The 19,307-nt window shown below is 40.9% G+C and overlaps 1 protein-coding gene across 1 annotated transcript in view; it reads right to left on the bottom strand.

Moving 5' to 3' along the window:
- Positions 1-19,307, bottom strand: part of LOC112263289 (unconventional myosin-Ih-like) — a 40,296-nt gene that overhangs the window by 20,250 nt on the left and 739 nt on the right. Inside the window, exons 3-18 of the mRNA XM_024439382.1 lie at positions 13,977-14,175; positions 13,469-13,549; positions 12,963-13,142; positions 12,700-12,798; positions 12,418-12,531; positions 11,909-11,980; positions 11,623-11,742; positions 11,457-11,524; positions 11,256-11,361; positions 5,388-5,468; positions 5,081-5,172; positions 4,727-4,821; positions 4,521-4,567; positions 3,584-3,664; positions 3,134-3,239; positions 2,849-2,966 (exon numbers count right to left, since the gene is read on the bottom strand). Coding sequence (XP_024295150.1) covers positions 2,849-2,966; positions 3,134-3,239; positions 3,584-3,664; positions 4,521-4,567; positions 4,727-4,821; positions 5,081-5,172; positions 5,388-5,468; positions 11,256-11,361; positions 11,457-11,524; positions 11,623-11,742; positions 11,909-11,980; positions 12,418-12,531; positions 12,700-12,798; positions 12,963-13,142; positions 13,469-13,549; positions 13,977-14,175 — 1,659 coding nt within the window. The remainder of the gene's footprint in view (positions 1-2,848; positions 2,967-3,133; positions 3,240-3,583; positions 3,665-4,520; positions 4,568-4,726; positions 4,822-5,080; positions 5,173-5,387; positions 5,469-11,255; positions 11,362-11,456; positions 11,525-11,622; positions 11,743-11,908; positions 11,981-12,417; positions 12,532-12,699; positions 12,799-12,962; positions 13,143-13,468; positions 13,550-13,976; positions 14,176-19,307) is intronic.

The following is a 19,307-nucleotide window of genomic DNA, read 5'->3' on the forward strand; positions in this document are numbered from 1 at the left end:
TGTCGTCCTATAATAACGTGGAAACATAGGTTCTAGGTGCACGAGGAATGGCCTAACGCTTTAATACAGCCTAAATATTTACAGTATAATTTAACTTTTAAAATGTATTACCTTTTATATGTGGTACAAACATTCACAATGTTTTAATCTGATAAGGGATTAGGCTACTTCAAAAGTCTCCCATAGGAATGCAGGCGTTTGTCCAAAATATTATTCCAGCATCCTCAAAATGGCTTCACATTAACCAGGTTCCATCCAACATTTTTATGCGAGTAAAGTACACTCTTAGAAAAAAAGGTGCTATCTTGAACCTAAAAGGGTTCTTCGGCTGTCCTCATAGGAGAAACCTTTTGAAGAACCCTTTTTGGTTCCAGGTAGAACCCTTTCGGTTCCAGCTAGAACCATTTTGAGTTCCATGTAGGACCCTTTCCACAGAGGTTTCTCCATGGAACCCAAAAGGTTTCTACGTGAAATCAGAAAGGGTTCTCTCAGGAATCAAAAAGGGTTCTCCTATAGGGACAGCCGAATAACCCTTTTGGAACCCTTTGTCTAAGAGGGTACATGTAGATAAAACATGTCACGACATCATGGGAATGCATGCAGTTTTTTAGGCTACAGATTAATTAAGTTATGATGAACTTCACAAGGTGATGAAAGTGCACGGTGATGAGCTTTATGTTCCTTTCAATAAATATCGAGGGTTCAGGCGACATGAATCAAATCAAATCAAATTGTATTGGTCACATACACATGTTATAGAAGAAATGTAGAAACATTAGGACGAGCAATGTCGGAGTCCGGAGTATATATATATATATATATATATATATATGTATATGTATATATATATATATATATATATATATATATATATATATATATATATATATATACACAGTGTATATATATATATATATATATATATACATACATACATACACACACACAGTATATACATGTATATGTGATGGGATGTATAGACATTATGGCCATCATGTGGATAGAATATATAGTATATCTGAAGAATACATGTGTAGAATAGTACATGTACAGCAATGGTTGAATAGGATGGACTTGACTAGAATACAGTATATACATATGAAATGGGTAAAACAGTATGTAAACATTATTAAAGTGACCAGTGTTCCATTATTAAAGTGACCTGTGTCCCATGTCTATGTACATAGGGCAGCAGCCTCTAAGGTGCACGAATGAGTAACCGGGTGGTAGCCGTCTAGAGACAGTGACTAAGTTCATGGCAGGGTGCTGGGTGGAGGCCGGGTAGCGATGGCTATTTAACAGTCTGATGGCCTTGAGATAGAAGCTGTTTTTCAGTCTCTCGGGCCCAGCTTTGATGCACCTGTACTGACCTAGCCTTCTGGATGATGGCGGTCCGTGGCTCGGGTGTGCGTGGCCACGCAGTCATGGGTAAACCGGGAGTACAGGAGAGGGCTGAGCATGCGCCATTGGTGTTGTTGTCTACCTTCACCACCTGGGGGCGGCCTGTCAGGAAGTCCAGGACACAGTTGCACAGGGCAGGGTTCAGACTCAGGTCCCCGAGCTTAATGATGAGCTTGGAGGGTTCTATGTTGTTGAAGGCTGAGCTGTAGTCAATGAACAGCATTCATACATAGGTATTCCTCTTGTCCAGATGGGATAGGGCAGTGTGCTGTGCAATGGCGATTGCATCATCCGTGGATCTTTCGAGGCGGTATGCAAATTGCAGTGGTGCTAGGGTGTCGGGTAAGGTGGAGTTGATATGCTCTTTAACTAGCCTCTCAAAGCACTTAATGATGACAGAAGTAGTCATTTAGTTCAGTTACCTTTTGCTTTCTTCGGTACAGGAAAATGGTGGACATCTTGAAGCAAGTGGGGGCAACAGACTGGGATAGGGAGAGATTGAATATGTCCGGAAACACTCCAGCCATCTGGTCTGCGCATTCTCTGAGGACGCGGCTGATGATTGATGTTTGGCTGCCGTTTGATAAATAAAAATACTTTTTGTCCATCATAATCACATCATGTAGCAGGCTAACCCGCACTGTATCTGCGAGCTGTTGACTAGAACGCACATGCTAATAGCAGAGTGGGAATATTCGATATACTTACGCAACATTTTTTGTGACAAAACCATCAGTATGCCTAGTGTTGACTCTGTTTCATGTCGATGCGTTGTTTGTGTTTTGCGTTTATTGTTGTGTTTATGGTTTTGTTTATTTATTAAAACGCTCGCTCCCTGTACTTGCTTCCCGACTCTCAGCGCACTTGTTACAATTGACTTCAGGTATCCCTGGTGGTAATTTCCACAACAGTTTTTTTTTTTTTACTGACATATAACCATTCAATCAATCTAAACTGTGCAGTGGCCATTTGATGAACAAAACACCAAAACGTTCAATGACATTCAATACTGGGTAGAACCTACATGGTAGGGAGGGATGTATTTTCTGTTGGTCAAGATTGACATAGTCTATTTATTGTGGTGTTAACGCAAACCATGATATTGAAGTTGCCGAAGTCAGTATGCTTTGTTTAATGGTTGTGTGCTGCATTGACACAAATCTGTTGGTGGAAGATTTGTTTGCATAATTATAAATATGGCATCACAATGTTGAACATCTGACTTATTTTGAGTTCATTCTATGAGGGGGGGATGGTGTGCAATTTATTTTACTGTACAAGAGCAGGGTCATGTGAAAATATTTTTTACGTTTGGGAGGTGGATGCAATTTTTGGACCAGGCCCCTAATATCAACAGCTCACGTGAAGGCAAAATCATAGGCTGAAATTCCTCCCTCTACAAAGTAATCAATGTGGTCTGCTAAAGCAATAAGTTCTATTGTCCTACCTCTGCAGAAAAACGTCATAGCGGCATCGGTATGCAAAACCTGCCCGTCTGACCCTAAGGTGTTCCATCAGCCCCAGGTACTTCACTTGGTGCCGAACTAGCACGTCGTCAAACTGCCCTGTTGTGCGTGTGCGCGCGTGCACACAAAATGAGAGAAAGACAGAGGGCAAAAGATAAAGAAAGAAGGAGAAATTGCTTCATAAACACAGTTGACAGGTTGCCGTTTTGCAGTTTGGAAGTGCCACCGGCTGGTGAAGATGTGGTGGAGGTCAGAGGGTCTCTCACCTGGCTGTTGGGACTCGTTAGATTTGAGGCAGCGCACATACCAGGGCTCCTTAGACATGAGGATGTCTGTCAGTCCCAGCAGACTGCTCTTAAACTGGCTAGCAACCTACAGAGAAACAGGCCTGGAATCAGTGTCAGTCCCAGCAGACTGCTCTTAAACTGGCTAGCAACCTACAGAGAAACAGGCCTGGAATCAGTGTCAGTTCTAGCAGACTGCTTTTACAATTTAGTGTTGTTTCAAGGGGACAATAAATAATCTAATTTAAACACAGAGCAATCTATTGCTTTTCTCAGTTATTGGTAATTCTGAGAACGGTATGTCCCCATACAGCCATGCTATATTTAATATGTTATACTATTGAGGCAATGTACAAGGAAATAAATAATGTAATCGTGACTTCAGGGGGACAGATGGGAAAGAGGTGGGAGAAAAACTTGGTGAGCTGTCACCGTCTCTGGTCGCCGCCTGCCATCCGACTCCTTTGATGCAAAGCACTCTCTGACTATGGTATTTTTAGATTGCCGCATCACCTGCGAGTAGGGAAGGGGGGGGGGATTAAACAATAGAATTAGGAATTAAAATAACAGAATGGACATGAACCTGATGATTGGATAAAGGTCAGCCTTTTTGGTCAAGGATAGATATTGTGTAAGATAAAGAATTTGAAGAATTGATCGGCACTGTATGTTAGCTAGCCAGTTTTAGAGGAATGATTCCATTCATTTTTTTAATTAACTGCCAATATGCCAACATTCCATTCGAACAATGCAGTCAATCCTCAGCTGAAATCAGTTGATGATAGGACTTCTACAAGTTGTAAATGCAACAAGTACTAATATTGTATCATATAAAAGCACAAATGTAGTCATTTATGGTGTGTTTACATATATACATAGAGGCTATTTATACAGTACATTTGTATAATACCCATATAAACTGTATTTATAATTATATTACAATATTTTAGATTGACAATAATTATATTACACCATTTCTGATATCACATGCCTTACTTTCATTTTCCTGCATAAGTAAAATCAGGATTATGCCTCTCCTGCCATTTATTCCAATTAGACTAGTTTGGATTTCTCCCTGACCAATATGGCTGCCATTTTCCCCCCATTCTGGAACTTCGAGGGTTTATGACATTGCCCCTCTAGTAATTTAATAGGATCTCTTTGGGATAAATACACACACACACACACACACACACACACACACACCACCCATCAAGTGTATACTCAAGACCCATTGGCCAAATTCACTGCATTCCCCTCCTCCTCTATTATTTACAATAAGTCTACAGGAGAGTAAATAATTAAGGAACCAATTGAAGAGTCCCTTCCTCGTCTCACATAATACATGAGTAGAAACCTGCAGACTCACATCTTTGATGTTTCTGTATAACAGGTCATTGTTTTTGCTGAGGAACCCTGGGATGACACAAATAACAACAATAACAACATGTGAGAGAGTGTCCTGAATGAGAAGGGACACGTGATAGTGGCAGTGAGATCTAGTAGTAGGACATGTAGGGACATTGAGAAGCAGAGTAATGCCCCCACTGGGCCTGAGACCATGGTTTCCCTTACCCACAACACAGTAGGTGACCTCCCCGGCGTAATGCAGAAGGCGAAAGTCGCCCCTCTCCAGCGTCTTACGTGTCTTCTTGTCAGCCAGCTTGTGCCTGCAGTCAATGGGATGGAGAGGGATGAAGAGTGAGAGGAATGTAAGGACAGAGCCTTAGCTCATTGTGTCGACTCACAGGGTGGGACAATAATAGATCTATCAGCAAAATGTTTAAGGCTTTGGGCTTAAGTGATAAGGGAGGTTGACTTAAGTGATAAAGTTACACCATTGTATATCCTTGAGAAGGGTTGTGCGTGGTCAATATGTACGTTTGCAGGAGTGGGGGGCCGGGAGGGAGGGGAGGTAGCTACACTCACGTGACGAAATGAGGGTGACTGTCTAATTTTTCCTCAAGCCTCTCCAGAAACGTGAGGTCAGTGGCCTCTCCAGGCCTCAGGCACTCTTCATCCTAAGAAAGCAACAAGATTATCACCGCTCGCCATTTCATTTCAGCCTATGTCCTTTCCAAGACCAATAGGATGCTTCATGTTACTGTATGGGTTCAGTCTTATGGGTGTCCAAAATGGCACCCTATTCCGTATGTAGTGCACTTCTTTTGCCCAGAGCCCTGATCAAATGTAGTGCAATTAGATAGGGAATAGGGTGCTGTTTGTGTGTCCTCACCAGCACTGAGATGATGCCCCTGTGTTTCTCCTCCACTAGGTCACAGATAATCTTGTTGTTGAAGAACTGGACAGGCTCCCACTGAAGAGGAAAGGAAATAGGGGATAGGAAAACATGGGTAAGTGAGGGAAATACTACCTGAGTCAAACTCAACAGAAACATCCACAACCCACTGGGCACACCACGTCATTTCAGCATTGACAATTGGGTAATATTTGGTTGTTACGTGATCAATAAGATTACAACATCAGAAAGACAGCCGAAAGTTTGTTGAATTCCCAATGTGTTATCACTATGCTTTCAACCATCTAAAAAATGACCAAATTCCTATGGAAAATCAATGTCAACCTGTCAACCTTTTTGGTTAGGTTGTCACCAAACTTTTTTATCACTGCGCTTTCAAACATTTAAAAGCACAACAAGGTTCGGTAACACTTCATTTTCAGGGGTCCTTATTACTGTGTAATTACAATGTAACATACAGAATTATATGAATAAATAAATCAATTCCTTCATTATGTCGAGATCACAACTTATTTATCTCATGATCGTGACATAAAAAAAGTTGTTTTGTGAAGATCATGATCAGATAAATAGGAGTGTGGACGTATTGATGATGGATTGACAATAATACTATGGCTGAAGCGGCAGAGCCCACAATGGATCAGCGCATACGTTTTTATTGATTGCTGCGCTAAGCGATGGTACATTTCATGCTAACACCATGCTTTCATTTGTGTTTGGAGTTCATTATCAGTTTATAAGTTAGAATGTTAGCAAGCTAAATGTCACTTATCTTGAGTTCAAAGCTTGTGGAGCATCTAAGCCCTCATGGGGCATTTAAGTCCTGAATGATGCCTAACAGGCTGTGTGCCACCCCCAAGACAACAGCCAATCTCATGCAAGCAACAACGCAGTTGGCTAGTCTTGTGAGCGAGCTAGCTAGTTAGTCTTGTGAGCGAGCAAGCTTGTTATCTTCTATAGAGCTCCATTTTTATGGAATGGTCTGCCTATCTATGTGAGAGACGCAAACTCTGTCTCGACCTTTATGTCTTTACTGAAGACTCATCTCTTCAGTAGGTCCTATGATTGAGTGTAGTCTGGCCCAGGGGTTGCATTACCCTTCCTAACAGCCTGACCTTCATTTTAAAGCGTATGGAATGATCCAATATCACTATATCATGGAATGTTGTTGAGAGCATTTTTGGAAATAGAAATGTAGTAAATTCTTGAATAGCTTTTCTTACTTTGAGAAAAATAGGAGTAGTCTTTTGTAGCTGAGAATAGTAATCTCCGGGTGTCCTGTAAATTATTTGTAGAGATATAATTTTTCAGCCTCTTTGGAGGTCCCTTGAATGTGCCTTTTATTTCTATGTCTGCCAATCTTATCGAATGTACATTATGCTTTAGATCACCTGCTAAAATAATAGTTACTGTCTGGATTTGATCTAATATAGCTTGAATTCTATCAACAACAAAAAAAAGATTTGTCCCTGGTAGGATATACAATGGAATCAATGTGTATTTTTCACCATATAAGGTACAATTCAATGTTAGAAAAATGGCCATCTTGGTCCGTGTACTGGGATATACAGGAAAAGGATGTATTCTTATTTATCAGGATGCCTACACCTCTGCTGTTGCTACAGTAGGTGGCAGCATAGGCCTCTCCAACCCAACTCCCCTTTAAATAAATTCCTCTTTTAAAAAAAAAAATCAAATTGAACCTTCCTTGTCTGTTCCGTCTATCATTAAAGAACCAGATAAAACCTTTTGGCAGAAATGTCATATGAGGGCGGTGAGCATTCCATGATATGGGAGAGTCACAGTATGAATACATAGTTATTGTATACATTACATACATAAAGCATGTGAGCATGAGGGCTGAGTGGACATTTAACAGAAAACGTACAAAAACATGATGCAACGTACTTCTTTGTAGTTTGAGGCACTATGCCTTTTTAGGGCTTTTAAGATCCAACTCCTCTGTACCAAACGTTTGTGGATTATGTCGTTGTACATACAGTACCACTCAAATGTTTGGACATAGCTACTCATCCGAGGGATTTTCTTTATTTGGACTATTCTACATTGTAGAATAATAGTGAAGACATCAAAATGATTAAATAACACATATGGAATCATGTAGTAACCAAAAAAAAAAAAATCCAAATAGATTTGAGATTCTTCAAAGTAGCCACCCTTTCTTTGCCTTGATGACAGTTTTTACGCTCTTGGCATTCTCTCAAACAGCTTAATGAGGTAGTTACCTGGAATGCTTTCAATTAACAGGTGTTCCATGTTAAAAGTAAATTTGTGGAATTTCTTTCCTTCTTAATGCTTTTGAGCCAATCAGTTGTGTTGTGACAAGGTAGGGGTGGTATACAGAAGATTGTCATTTACCAAATAGGGCTAAGTCCATATTATGGAAAGAACAGCTCAAATAAGCAAAGAGAAACGACAGTCCATCATTACTTGAAGACATGAAGGTCAGTCAATTCTGAAAATGTCAAGAACTTTGAAAGTTTCTTCAAGTACAGTCACAAAAACCATCAAGCGCTATGATGAAACTGGCTCTCATGAGGACCGCCACAGGAAAGGAAGACCCAGAGTTACCTCTGCTGCAGAGGATACATTCATTAGAGTTAACTGTACCTCAGATTGCAGCCCAAATAAATGCTTCACAGAGTTCAAGTAACAGACACATCTCAACATCAACTGTTCAGAGGAGACTGCGTGAATCAGGCCTCCCTCGGACAGAGCCCCGCTCCACTCTCACCAACAACCACCAACTGAGCTATAAAGACAAACAAGGAATAATAATTTCTCAACATCTCCTAATCTGTCCAGAACTCTTATTCATATTCATCTTATTCATTTTACATCAGGTTTGCAAAAAAATGTAAATAAATGTACATTGTAGTGTTGCTAAATCCTTCTTTCTCTCTCTCCCAAGCCAAACCCATCCCTCTCCACCTCACTCTCCCTGTTTTCTGGCCCCTTTACCCCACCCAAGGCATGCTTGTCCCAACCTCCTATCCTTACCCACCCAAGCCAAGCTTGTCCCAACCTTCCATCCTTTCCCACCCAAGCCATGCTTTTGTTTCTCCACCCGCCTCTTGAGGATTGGCCACAAGTTCTCAATGGGATTAAGGTCTCGGGAGTTTCCTGGCCATGGACCCAAAATATCGATGTTTTGTTCCCCGTGCCACTTAGTTATCACTTTTGCCTTATGGCTGGAAAAGGCATTGTTCGTCACTAAACTGTTTCTGGATGGTTGGGAGATGTTGCTCTCGGAGGATGTGTTGATACCATTCTTTATTCATGGCTGTGTTCTTAGGCAAAATTGTGAGTGAGTCACTGGCAGCAATATCCTTGCCTGTGAAGCCCTTTTTGTGCAAAACAATGATGACAGCACGTGTTTCCTTGCAGTTAACCATGATTGACAGAGGAAGAACAATGATTCCAAGCAACACCCTCCTTTTGAAGCTTTCAGTCTGTTTTTTGAACTCAATCAGCATGACAGAGTGATCTCCAGCCTTGTCCTCGTCAACACTCACACCTGTGTTAACGAGAGAATCACTGACATGATGTCAGCTGGTCCTTTTGTGGCAGGGCTGAAATGCAGTGGAAATGTTTTGGGGGGAATCAGTTAATTTGCATGGCAAAGAGGGACTTTGCAATTAATTGCAATTCATCTGATCACTCGTCATAACATTCTGGAGTATATGCAAATTGCCATCATACATACTGAGGCAGCAGACTTTGTGAAAATTTGTGTCATTATCAAAACTTTTGGCCACTACTGTAGATTGTATTGGGGGGAGAGGGAAAGGATATGGTCTCAATGTACAATAAGATGGTCTTAGGCATCCCTGTATGTAGCCTAGTGCACTCATTGTTTTTTCCTACTTCGTCCACTTCTCGGAGAAGGGGGCTCTCCTCCTTCAACTGGAAAAGTTTCTTGTAACTAGGGCTTCATTGGCGCTTGTGAATTCCATCCTTTGCGTTCCCTTCCATACCCACTGCACTGCTGAGAACAGAGCTGAGGCTCGATCCCCTTTTCCTACAGTAACTGTCTGATTGGAATGTATTCCTTGCGTCTCTCTTTCAGCTTAGCAGACAGGTCCTGGCCGAAACGAATGGACCAACCGTGGATTTTGATCTCCTTCCCCCCTGTGACCTCAGAATGTTAATTTTGGTTTGATAGTTCCACAGTTTGAAGGTTACCATGCTTGGGTATTTAGCGTCATTTTGTTTCATGCCGATCCTGTGGCATCGTTCCAGATCTTCTGGTGAAATAGCCACGTGAAGTTCCTCTGATATCAGTTTGACCACATAGCTGGTATGGTCACCTTTTTCCTCGTATTCCGGTAAGGACAATATTCTCATGCTGTTTCGTCTAATTCTATTTTCTTGCTGGTCCAATTCATCTTCTAATGTTTGCAACTTTGTTTCCCAAAGACTCATTTTGTTATCTTGCTCATTCATTCAAATGCCTCGTGACACGATCGCCTCTACATTCTTTTCGGGCAAATCCACTTTTGTAATAACAAATTGTGGAAGTTGTTTGGATTCATGTCACCGCTCTGTTTTACCAACTGATTGGTTCGCAGTTGTACATAACAGTTGCTTGGGGATATATAGATTTAGAGATTTTAGAGGCTTACTGTAAACTTTGTTGTCTGGTTTCTACATATAACCACAGTTTTGTCGGTACAAACGTGCTATTTTGGGCAAATCAAGTACAACACTGAGTACCCCTCTTCATATTTTCAAGCAGTGGTGGCTGCATCATGTTATGGATACACTCGTCATAGGCAAGTACTAGGGAGTTTTTGTTGTTGATAAAAATAAATGGAATAGAGCGAAGCACAGGCAAAGTCCTAGAGGAAAACCTGGTTCAGTCTGCTTTCCAACAGACACTGGGAGACAAATTCATCTTTAGCAGGACAATAACCTAAAACTCAAGGCCAAATACACACTGGAGTTCCTTCCACTTTGACATTACAGTTTTTTATCTAGATTGTTGAGAATTTCTTTTTGAATTTGTTCCATTTTAATCCGGATTTGTAACACAGCAAAATGTGGAAAACGTCAAGGGGTGTGAATACTTTCTGAAGCTACTGTCTTTTTTGAATTAACTTGTTGAATTCCATTTGATATCAACCAAAGCTTGAAACCCTTGGCCTATATGTATTGTCTAGTTTTAGTTGAGTCCTGGGTTGAATTGAAACAATAGCCGTGGATAACTTCCCAAATGCTATATAGGCCTAAAGAGCATCATTGATGATATATAATTGAAATATGGTTATCTTTCATTTGCTCTGTTAAACCTATCCTTTAGAATGTCTTATATAACAACAGTGAATCTATTAAGTGGAGACTTGGTTAAAGCCCTGGATGGGAGACCAAAGATGGATCAACTCTCCAGTACAAGTTGCTGCTCAGTATAGTTTGTTTTCTTATAGTGGATATTAATGTTGAAGATCTGACGTTGTTTTAAATGTACAAATTCAACATATTTTATGCAAAGTTTGTCTGTGTTGAAAATTGGTTATCCTGATGACATAATCCTGTGGGTGAAATTTCACCTTCAAAACAACAGTTGAAACTGCAGCAGGTTGATGACTTTAAAAAAAATCCTATGTATTTTCCTCGTAGATTCCACATCACAATACGTTGATAAATTATGTTGAAACAACATTGTTTTAATCAATTTGTTCCCAATGGGGAGGCATTGCAGGATTCAACAATACCTGTAATGCCAAAGTAATACTTTGACAAGGTAAAAATGCCATATTACACGTATTGACTAAACAGAACCAGATAGAACCCAAAAGAATAGAATAGATCAATTACGTTTACCCCAATATTCTCTGCTTCGTACTCCTCCTGCTCCGACTTTAAGGTGAGCTGGATAAAAAGCTGCTGCAGTTTCTCGTTGCAGTAATTTATACAGAACTGTTCAAAACTGGAATTGACAGACAACATATTTCAATTGAAGTGCACATTCAAATGTAGCCCAATAGTTTTCTACAATGTACTGCACAACTTAGTTCCACCTACCTGTTGACATAGAAAACTTCAAAGCCATATATGTCTAGGAGACCAATTACTGTCTTACATGAAGAGTCCTGTCGAAGGAAATTCAGGAAACTGTGGTCATTCACACGGATCACCAATGCTCCTGTTTTATCTTGACATGTACTTTTCACTTACTGTATCTGCTAACCTTATTTTCCATGGAGTCGTTGATTTTATTGACCAGCCAGGTGAAGGTGCGTCCATAAATGGCTTTAGCGAGGGCATCTCTGGCATAGATGGCATGGTCCACTGTGAACGGGCTGAGCACCTGGATGGTGATGAAAAAGAAGGCACACATTAACAACTACCTGACCTGACGAGTGAGTTAAGTTAGAAATGCCCATCATTAGTGAGTGTAGTCCCTGCCTTCTCTCTCGACATTCATTCATTCATTCATTCATTTAGTCATTCACCACCCCTCTTCTCCTTCTCACCTCATCTGTTTTGGCCTCAATCTTCCTGGATGTCAGCCCCTCCTGCAGCACTTGAACATTGACGCCCAGCAACTACAGATGATCACACAGAACACAAAGTCAGCAAAGTACAGGGACCGTGGTCTGCAAAGCATTGTTGTGGAGTGTCTAAGGACTAGCAAGGCATTGGCATGGTGTTGTGGAGTGTCTAATGACCAGCAAGGCATTGGCATGGTGTTGTTGTGGAGTGTCTAAGGAATAGCAAGGCATTGGCATGGTGTTGTTGTGGAGTGTCTAAGGACTAACAAGGCATTGGCATGGTGTTGTTGTGGAGTGTCTAAGGAATAGCAAGGCATTGGCATGGTGTTGTTGTGGAGTGTCTAAGGACTAACAAGGCATTGGCATGGTGTTGTTGTGGAGTGTCTAAGGACTAGCAAGGCATTGGCATGGTGTTGTTGTGGAGTGTCTAAGGACTAACAAGGCATTGGCATGGTGTTGTTGTGGAGTGTCTAAGGACTAACAAGGCTTACTGTTGACACCCAGAGGAGCTCAGCGCTGTTGTTCAACGTGGCGTAGCCTTTGCTGTCAGGCTCAAACTGCACGTTCCCTAAGTGGAGGACGCTTGCGATGACCCCTAACAGGTGCTGTGGAGAATGGAGATGTGGGGGTTAGGGTTGGGTTTGAGGTGGTGGCCAGAGTAGTAGTAAAGCAAAAATGATGTACAGCGTAGTAGGGCACAGTATAGCACAATAAGCAATTGAATGAATGTCATCACAAAAGCTGTTTGCACAAGCAGTGTGACAGCAACTCACTTGTATGTCTCTCTCGTCAAATTCGATGACGGACAGGGCGTTTCTCACTGTCTTCCAGTCATTCTTGTCATTGATTGAGGCCACGTTGGCACACTCGCCCTTTTTGAGAGAGGGAGTCAACATTACAGTGGCACCCATGCATGGCTCCCACCAGTTGGCCTAGCTCTAGCTAGCCCGTCAGCGGACTACAGTGGTTGCCCAAGCATGCACCAGTTAGCCTAGTCCGAGCTAGCACATCAGTTGACCACAGTGGTAGCCCATACTTGCACCAGGTAGCTGTAGTGCTGGCAGTTGCTCTCGAGGCCTAGTTGATGCAGCAGGTCCTCCTCTCCTCCCTTCACCAGCTGGTAGAAGATGTGGAAGTTCCTCTCTCTGTGGTTCTGATGGACCACTCTGGACTTCTCCAGCAGGTAGCCCAGGATGTGCCCCCCCACGGCATCCCCCTGAGAGTGCCAGACATGTGACAATGATCAATGATCCAATTAGCCTCAACAAACTGCTGATCGAGGATCAGGTCACCCCTCTTATTCAATAAAAAGTTCCAACCTATCCTAGATCAGTACTCCTACTCTAACAAGCTTTGTGAATATGGGCCCTGGGTTGAAATAGGGGTGGTATAATTCTTCATCTTTTGAGCCTGTGAGTGCCAGGTGGGTGGGGATGAAATTTTTCTCCAATGTGCAATCAAGCACAGCAAACATATTTGAAAGAAACAATACCCTGGTATGCCTTCTGCTTACTTTAAGAACATAAACCCATCTATCCTTACCTGGATGTCAAACTGGATATCCATGTACTTCCCGAAGCGGCTAGAGTTGTCATTCTTCAGTGTTTTGGAGTTGCCGAAAGCCTGTGGAGGAAGCACAAAGGTGTTAGTCACTAAGAGGTTAACTACAATGTTGTTTTTCTTAACCTTTATTTTATTAGGCAAGTCAGTTAAGAACAAATCATTATTTTCAATGACGGCCTAGGAACAGTGGGTTAACTGCCTTGTTCAGAGGCAGAACGACAGATTTTTGCCTTGTCAGCTCAGGGATTTGATGTTGCAACCTTTCGGGTTACAAGTCCAACGCTCTAACCACTAGGCTACCTGCCACCCCAAAATAAACTATGTGATCCATGGTGTGTGATAGCCTGGTCCCAGATCTGTTCGTACGATATAGTCATGATGGCAATGACCATAGCACAGCACAATGGCGAGACAACACAAACAGATCTGGGACAAGATCTGACCAGATGTGTGATAACAGTGAATGACAGGAACTGTCCGATCAGACCTCCAGCACAGGGTTGGACAACAGCATCCGGTCCCTGACATTGTCCAGTAGGGTGGTACTGGGGCAGCTCACAGCGTAGTACTGCAGGATCTTTTTGGAAGCCTCTGTCTTGCCAGCGCCACTCTCCCCAGAGATGAGGATGAAGTGGTTGTTGGCCTCAGCCAGCATGGTGTGGTAGGCATTGTCTGCCAGGGCAAAACTACAGAAATATAGTGTGTCAAGTGAAATGTATATTCACATTCCAGATTTCAAATTTCTTCAACGATGCAATGATGATAATGATGGTATATGCTGCTCCCATGCTTTAGGTCTGGACCCACCTATGGTATTTTGTCAGACAGCCGTATAAACACTGTATACATGTTGTATATGGATGATTCTACAGAAGTGGTGCAAATTGCAATCCCACCCCCTCAAAAAAAAATGATTTAACAAAACAGTTAAGTCTCCAAATGTCAGACATTTATTTACATGACGATACGTTCTAATTCAATCCAAGGCAATAATAAACATATTATTAAATTAATATAGTGCAAAGTCATTGTTTATACACGTATTTCAATTGAGTTGAGGTTGTTCCAATCCCTTGCTCCTAAACTTCATGTTTGAAGATAAAGCTATTAATGATTTAAACTTTGCATTAACACTTTTACTTCAGTAGAACATATGGAGTTGTTATTTTATTACATTGAAACATACTGATCTAATAAGTCGTTTTGTTAATTTTTAAACATCATTCTCAAAAAATGCAGTCCCACCTTTTAATGTCACTACCGAAACACACATGAAAACAGTGTACAGTTGAAGTCAGAAGTTTACATACACCTTATCCAAATACATTTAAACTCAGTTTTTCACAATTCCTGACATTTAATCCCAGTAAAAATGTCTTAGTTCAGTTAGGATCACCATTTGATTTTAAGAATGTGAAATGTGAGAATAATATTAGAGAGAATGATTTACTTCAGCTTTGAATTCTTTCATCACATTCCCAGTGGGTTAGAAGTTTACATACAGTACACTCAATTAGTATTTGGTAGCATTGCCTTTAAATTGTTTAACTTTGGTCAAATGTTTCAGGTAGCCTTCCACAAGCTTCCCACAATAAGTTGGGTGAATTTTGGCCCATTCCACCTGACAGAGCTGGTGTAACTGAGTCATGTTGGTAGGCCTCCTTGCTCGCACACGCTTTTTCAGTTCTGCCCACATATTTTCTATAGGATTGAGGTCAGGGCTTTGTAATGGCCACTCCAATACCTTGACTTTGTTGTCCTTAAGCCATTTTGCCACAACTTTGGAAGTATGCTTGGGGTCATTGTCCATTTGGAAGACCCATTTGCAACCAAGCTTTAACTTCCTGACTGAGGTCTTGAAATGTTGCTTGAATATATCCACATAATTTTCCATTCTTCATGATGCTATCTATTTTGTGAAGTGCACCAGTCCCTTCTGCAGCAAAGCACCCCCACAACATGATGCTGCCACCCCTGTGCTTCACAGTTGGGATGGTGTTCTTTGGCTTGCAAGCCTCCCCCTTTTTCCTCCAAACATAACGATGGTCATTATTTTTGTTTCATCAGACCAGAGGATATTTCTCCAAAAAGTATGATCTTTGTCCCCATGTGCAGCTGCAAACCGTAGTCTGTATTTTTTATGGCAGATTTGGAGCAGTAGCTTCTTCCTTGCTGAGCGGCCTTTCAGGTTATGTTGATATAGGACTCATTTTACTGTGGATATAGATACTTTTGTACCTGTTTCCTCTAGCATGTTCACAAGGTCCTTTGCTGTTCTGGGATTGATTTGCACTTTTTGCACCTAAGTACGTTCATCTCTAGGAGACAGAATGCATCTCCTTCCTGAGTGGTATGACAGCTGCGTGGTCCCATGGTACCTTTTTCTGAGGTCTTGGCTGATTTCTTTTGAATTTCCCATGATGTCAAGCAAAGAGGCACTGAGTTTGAAGGTAGGCCTTGAAATACATCCACAGGTACACCTCCAATTGACTCAAATGATATCAATTAGCCTATCAGAAGCTTCTAAAGCCATCACATAATTTTCTGGAATTTTCCAAGCTGTTTAAAGGCACAGTCAACTTAGTGTATGTAAACTTCTGACCCACTGGAATTGTGATACAGTGAATTATAAGTGAAATAATCTGTCTGTAAACAATTGTTGGAAAAATTACTTGTGTCATGCACAAAGTAGATGTCCTAACCGACTTGGTGAGTGGTTGAAAAACAAGTTTTAATGACTCCAACCTAAGTGTATGTAAACTTCCGACTTTAACTGTAAAATGAATGTACCTTGAGCCACACCCCTACAAATATCCCCAGGTGATGGGATTGCACCCCTCTCCAGCATGCCCACCACCAGATAGTCAGCCATATGTTAGCTATGGGTATTCCCTGTGTAAATCTGTTTTGTTATAGTAGAAATAAATCTATAATATGTACTGTACTATCTTGTAATTCATCTGATATTATGACATCCATCCTGCAATTACATCTAGCTTGCTGTGTGGCCTTATCTGTCCCACTATCTTTTAATTAAAGCTCAGCTATAATTTAAATAAATTAGCATCTGACTGGAAGTGTGCAAAGAATGTTTCCTGTTTCTTCAGCTACAGGTATTACAAAATAAGTCAAAAAAAGAGGACCACCATATGGGTAGTGGGCAAGTGCACACTTCAGGAAAAAGTGTCAAGGCTTGAGATGCATAGCCAGCAGGGGGATTCTAGCCTTCCAAGAGCCCAAACATTGATATATATTATGTGGTATACTGTATTGTGCTCTAATGTACTCAACTGTACTGTACTCTACTGTACTCTACTCTACTGTACTGTATCATGCTCTACTGTACCCTACTCTATTGTACTGCACTCTACTGTACCATGCTCTACTGTACCCTACGCTAATGTACTGTACTCTACTGTACTGTAGTCTACTGTACCATGATCTACTGTACTGTACTCTACTGTATTGTTGTCTACTGTACCATGCTCTACTGTACCCTACTCTAATGTACTGTACTGTACTCTACTGTACCATGCTCTACTCTACTGTACTCCACTTTACTGTAATGTGTTCTACTATACTGTACTGTATCCTACTATACTGTACTGTACTGTGCTCTTCTGTACTATGCCCTTCTCTACTGTACTGAACTCTACTGTACTCTACTGTATTGTAGTCTACTGTACCATGCTCTACTGTACCCTACTCTAATGTACTGTACTGTAGTCTACTGTACTATGCCCTTCTCTACTGTACTGAACTCTACTGTACTCTACTGTATTGTAGTCTACTGTACCATGCTCTACTGTACCCTACTCTAATGTACTGTACTGTAGTCTACTGTACCATGCTCTACTCTACTGTACTCCACTTTACTGTACTGTGTTCTACTATACTGTACTGTATCCTACTCTACTGTACTTGTACTGTACTGTGCTCTACTGTACTGTACCCTTCTCTACTGTACTCTACTCTACTGTAGCATGCTCTACTATACTGTTCTATACTGTACTGTACCCTAATCTACTGTACTCGACTCTACTTTACTGTACTGTGTTCTTCTCTACTGTACTGTAGCCTACTCTACTGTACTGTACTGTGTTCTACTATACTGTACTGTACCCTACTCTACTGTACTGTACCCTACTGTACTCTACGGTGCTCTACTGTACTGTACTTGAGTTTACTCTAATTTACTTTCTTACAATTGAAGAAAGTGCCCATGGACTCTTGATTTAATGGTCTTCGTCTTAAAACCACTCAAGACCACATACATTTAAAAAAAACTTGTAATGGTCTCAACTCACTGGGTCTGGATCTGGGACGAATGTTTTGGTATAAATCTTGGTCTTTGCTTCTGGATATTACTTTAGTCTTTGGTTTACAAACCATAGGCATCCCCATTTGAAGAAGACAATGCTCTCTGATCATTGGCTGATCACTCCCAAGCCATAGGAATTCCCTCCCAGTAGATAACTTTTAAGTGGTGGAAGCCCTCAATTTACAATGTCTATACTAAAATGTGTTATATCCATTTACAGTCCTCCATTTATCTGATTGACACTTGACACTGAAACACATGTTATTTTGCCAAAATAAAGACAGATAAAGACAGATAAACATCTAACAACATAATTAATTAGATGCATAAGTAATTCAATCAATCAACAAGTTTCAGATTCATAAAATCAACATTGAACATTTTAAAGACGACAATAGAAATCATATTTCTATAAATTCTATTTAAAGGTTTTGAAAATCTGTTAAATTATGTTTTCACTATTTTGTAAATTTGTTAAGTAAATAACATTTCTAAAAATGTCTCTGTAATAGAAGGTCATGGGGCTACTGTGCATGGTTCTCCCTTCATTGCATATTTTTCATTATGTTTCGGTAGTGACAAATTTAGTGGGGTAGTATGGAATTCAAGTAAATATTTCAAATATGCAATACAAACAAAGTGTGTGAGTAGTATATACAGTGGGGCAAAAAAGTATTTAGTCAGCCACCAGTTGTGCAAGTTCTCCCACTTAAAAAGATGAGAGAGGTCTGTAATTTTCATCATAGGTACACTTCAACTATGACAGACAAAATGAGAAAGAAAAATCCAGAAAATCACATTGTAGGATTTTTAATGAATTTATTTGCAAATTATGGTGGAAAATAAGTATTTGGTCAATAACAAAAGTTTATCTCAATACTTTGTTATATACCCTGTGTTGGCAATGACAGAGGTCAAATGTTTTCTGTAAGTCTTCACAAGGTTTTCACACACTGTTGCTGGTATTTTGGCCCATTCCTCCATGCAGATCTCCTCTAGAGCAGTGATGTTTTGGGGCTGTTGCTGGGCAACACGGACTTTCAACTCCCTCCAAAGATTTTCTATGGGGTTGAGATCTGGAGACTGGCTAGGCCACTCCAGGACCTTGAAATGCTTCTTACGAAGCCACTCCTTCGTTGCTCGGGCGGTGTGTTTGGGATCATTGTCATGCTGAAAGACCCAGCCACGTTTCATCTTCAATGCCCTTGCTGATGGAAGGAGGTTTTCACTCAAAATCACACGATACATGGCCCCATTCATTCTTTACTTTACACGGATCAGTCCTCCTGGTCCCTTTGCAGGAAAACAGCCCCAAAGCATGATGTTTCCACCCCCATGCTTCACAGTAGGTATGGTGTTCTTTGGATGCAACTCAGCATTCTTTGTCCTCCAAACACGACGAGTTTTTACCAAAAAGTTATATTTTGGTTTCATCTGACCATATGACATTCTACCAATCTTTTTCTGGATCATCCAAATGCTCTCTAGCAAACTTCA

Source organism: Oncorhynchus tshawytscha, linkage group LG12, assembly GCF_018296145.1.
Source record: "Oncorhynchus tshawytscha isolate Ot180627B linkage group LG12, Otsh_v2.0, whole genome shotgun sequence".
NCBI lineage: Eukaryota > Metazoa > Chordata > Actinopteri > Salmoniformes > Salmonidae > Oncorhynchus > Oncorhynchus tshawytscha.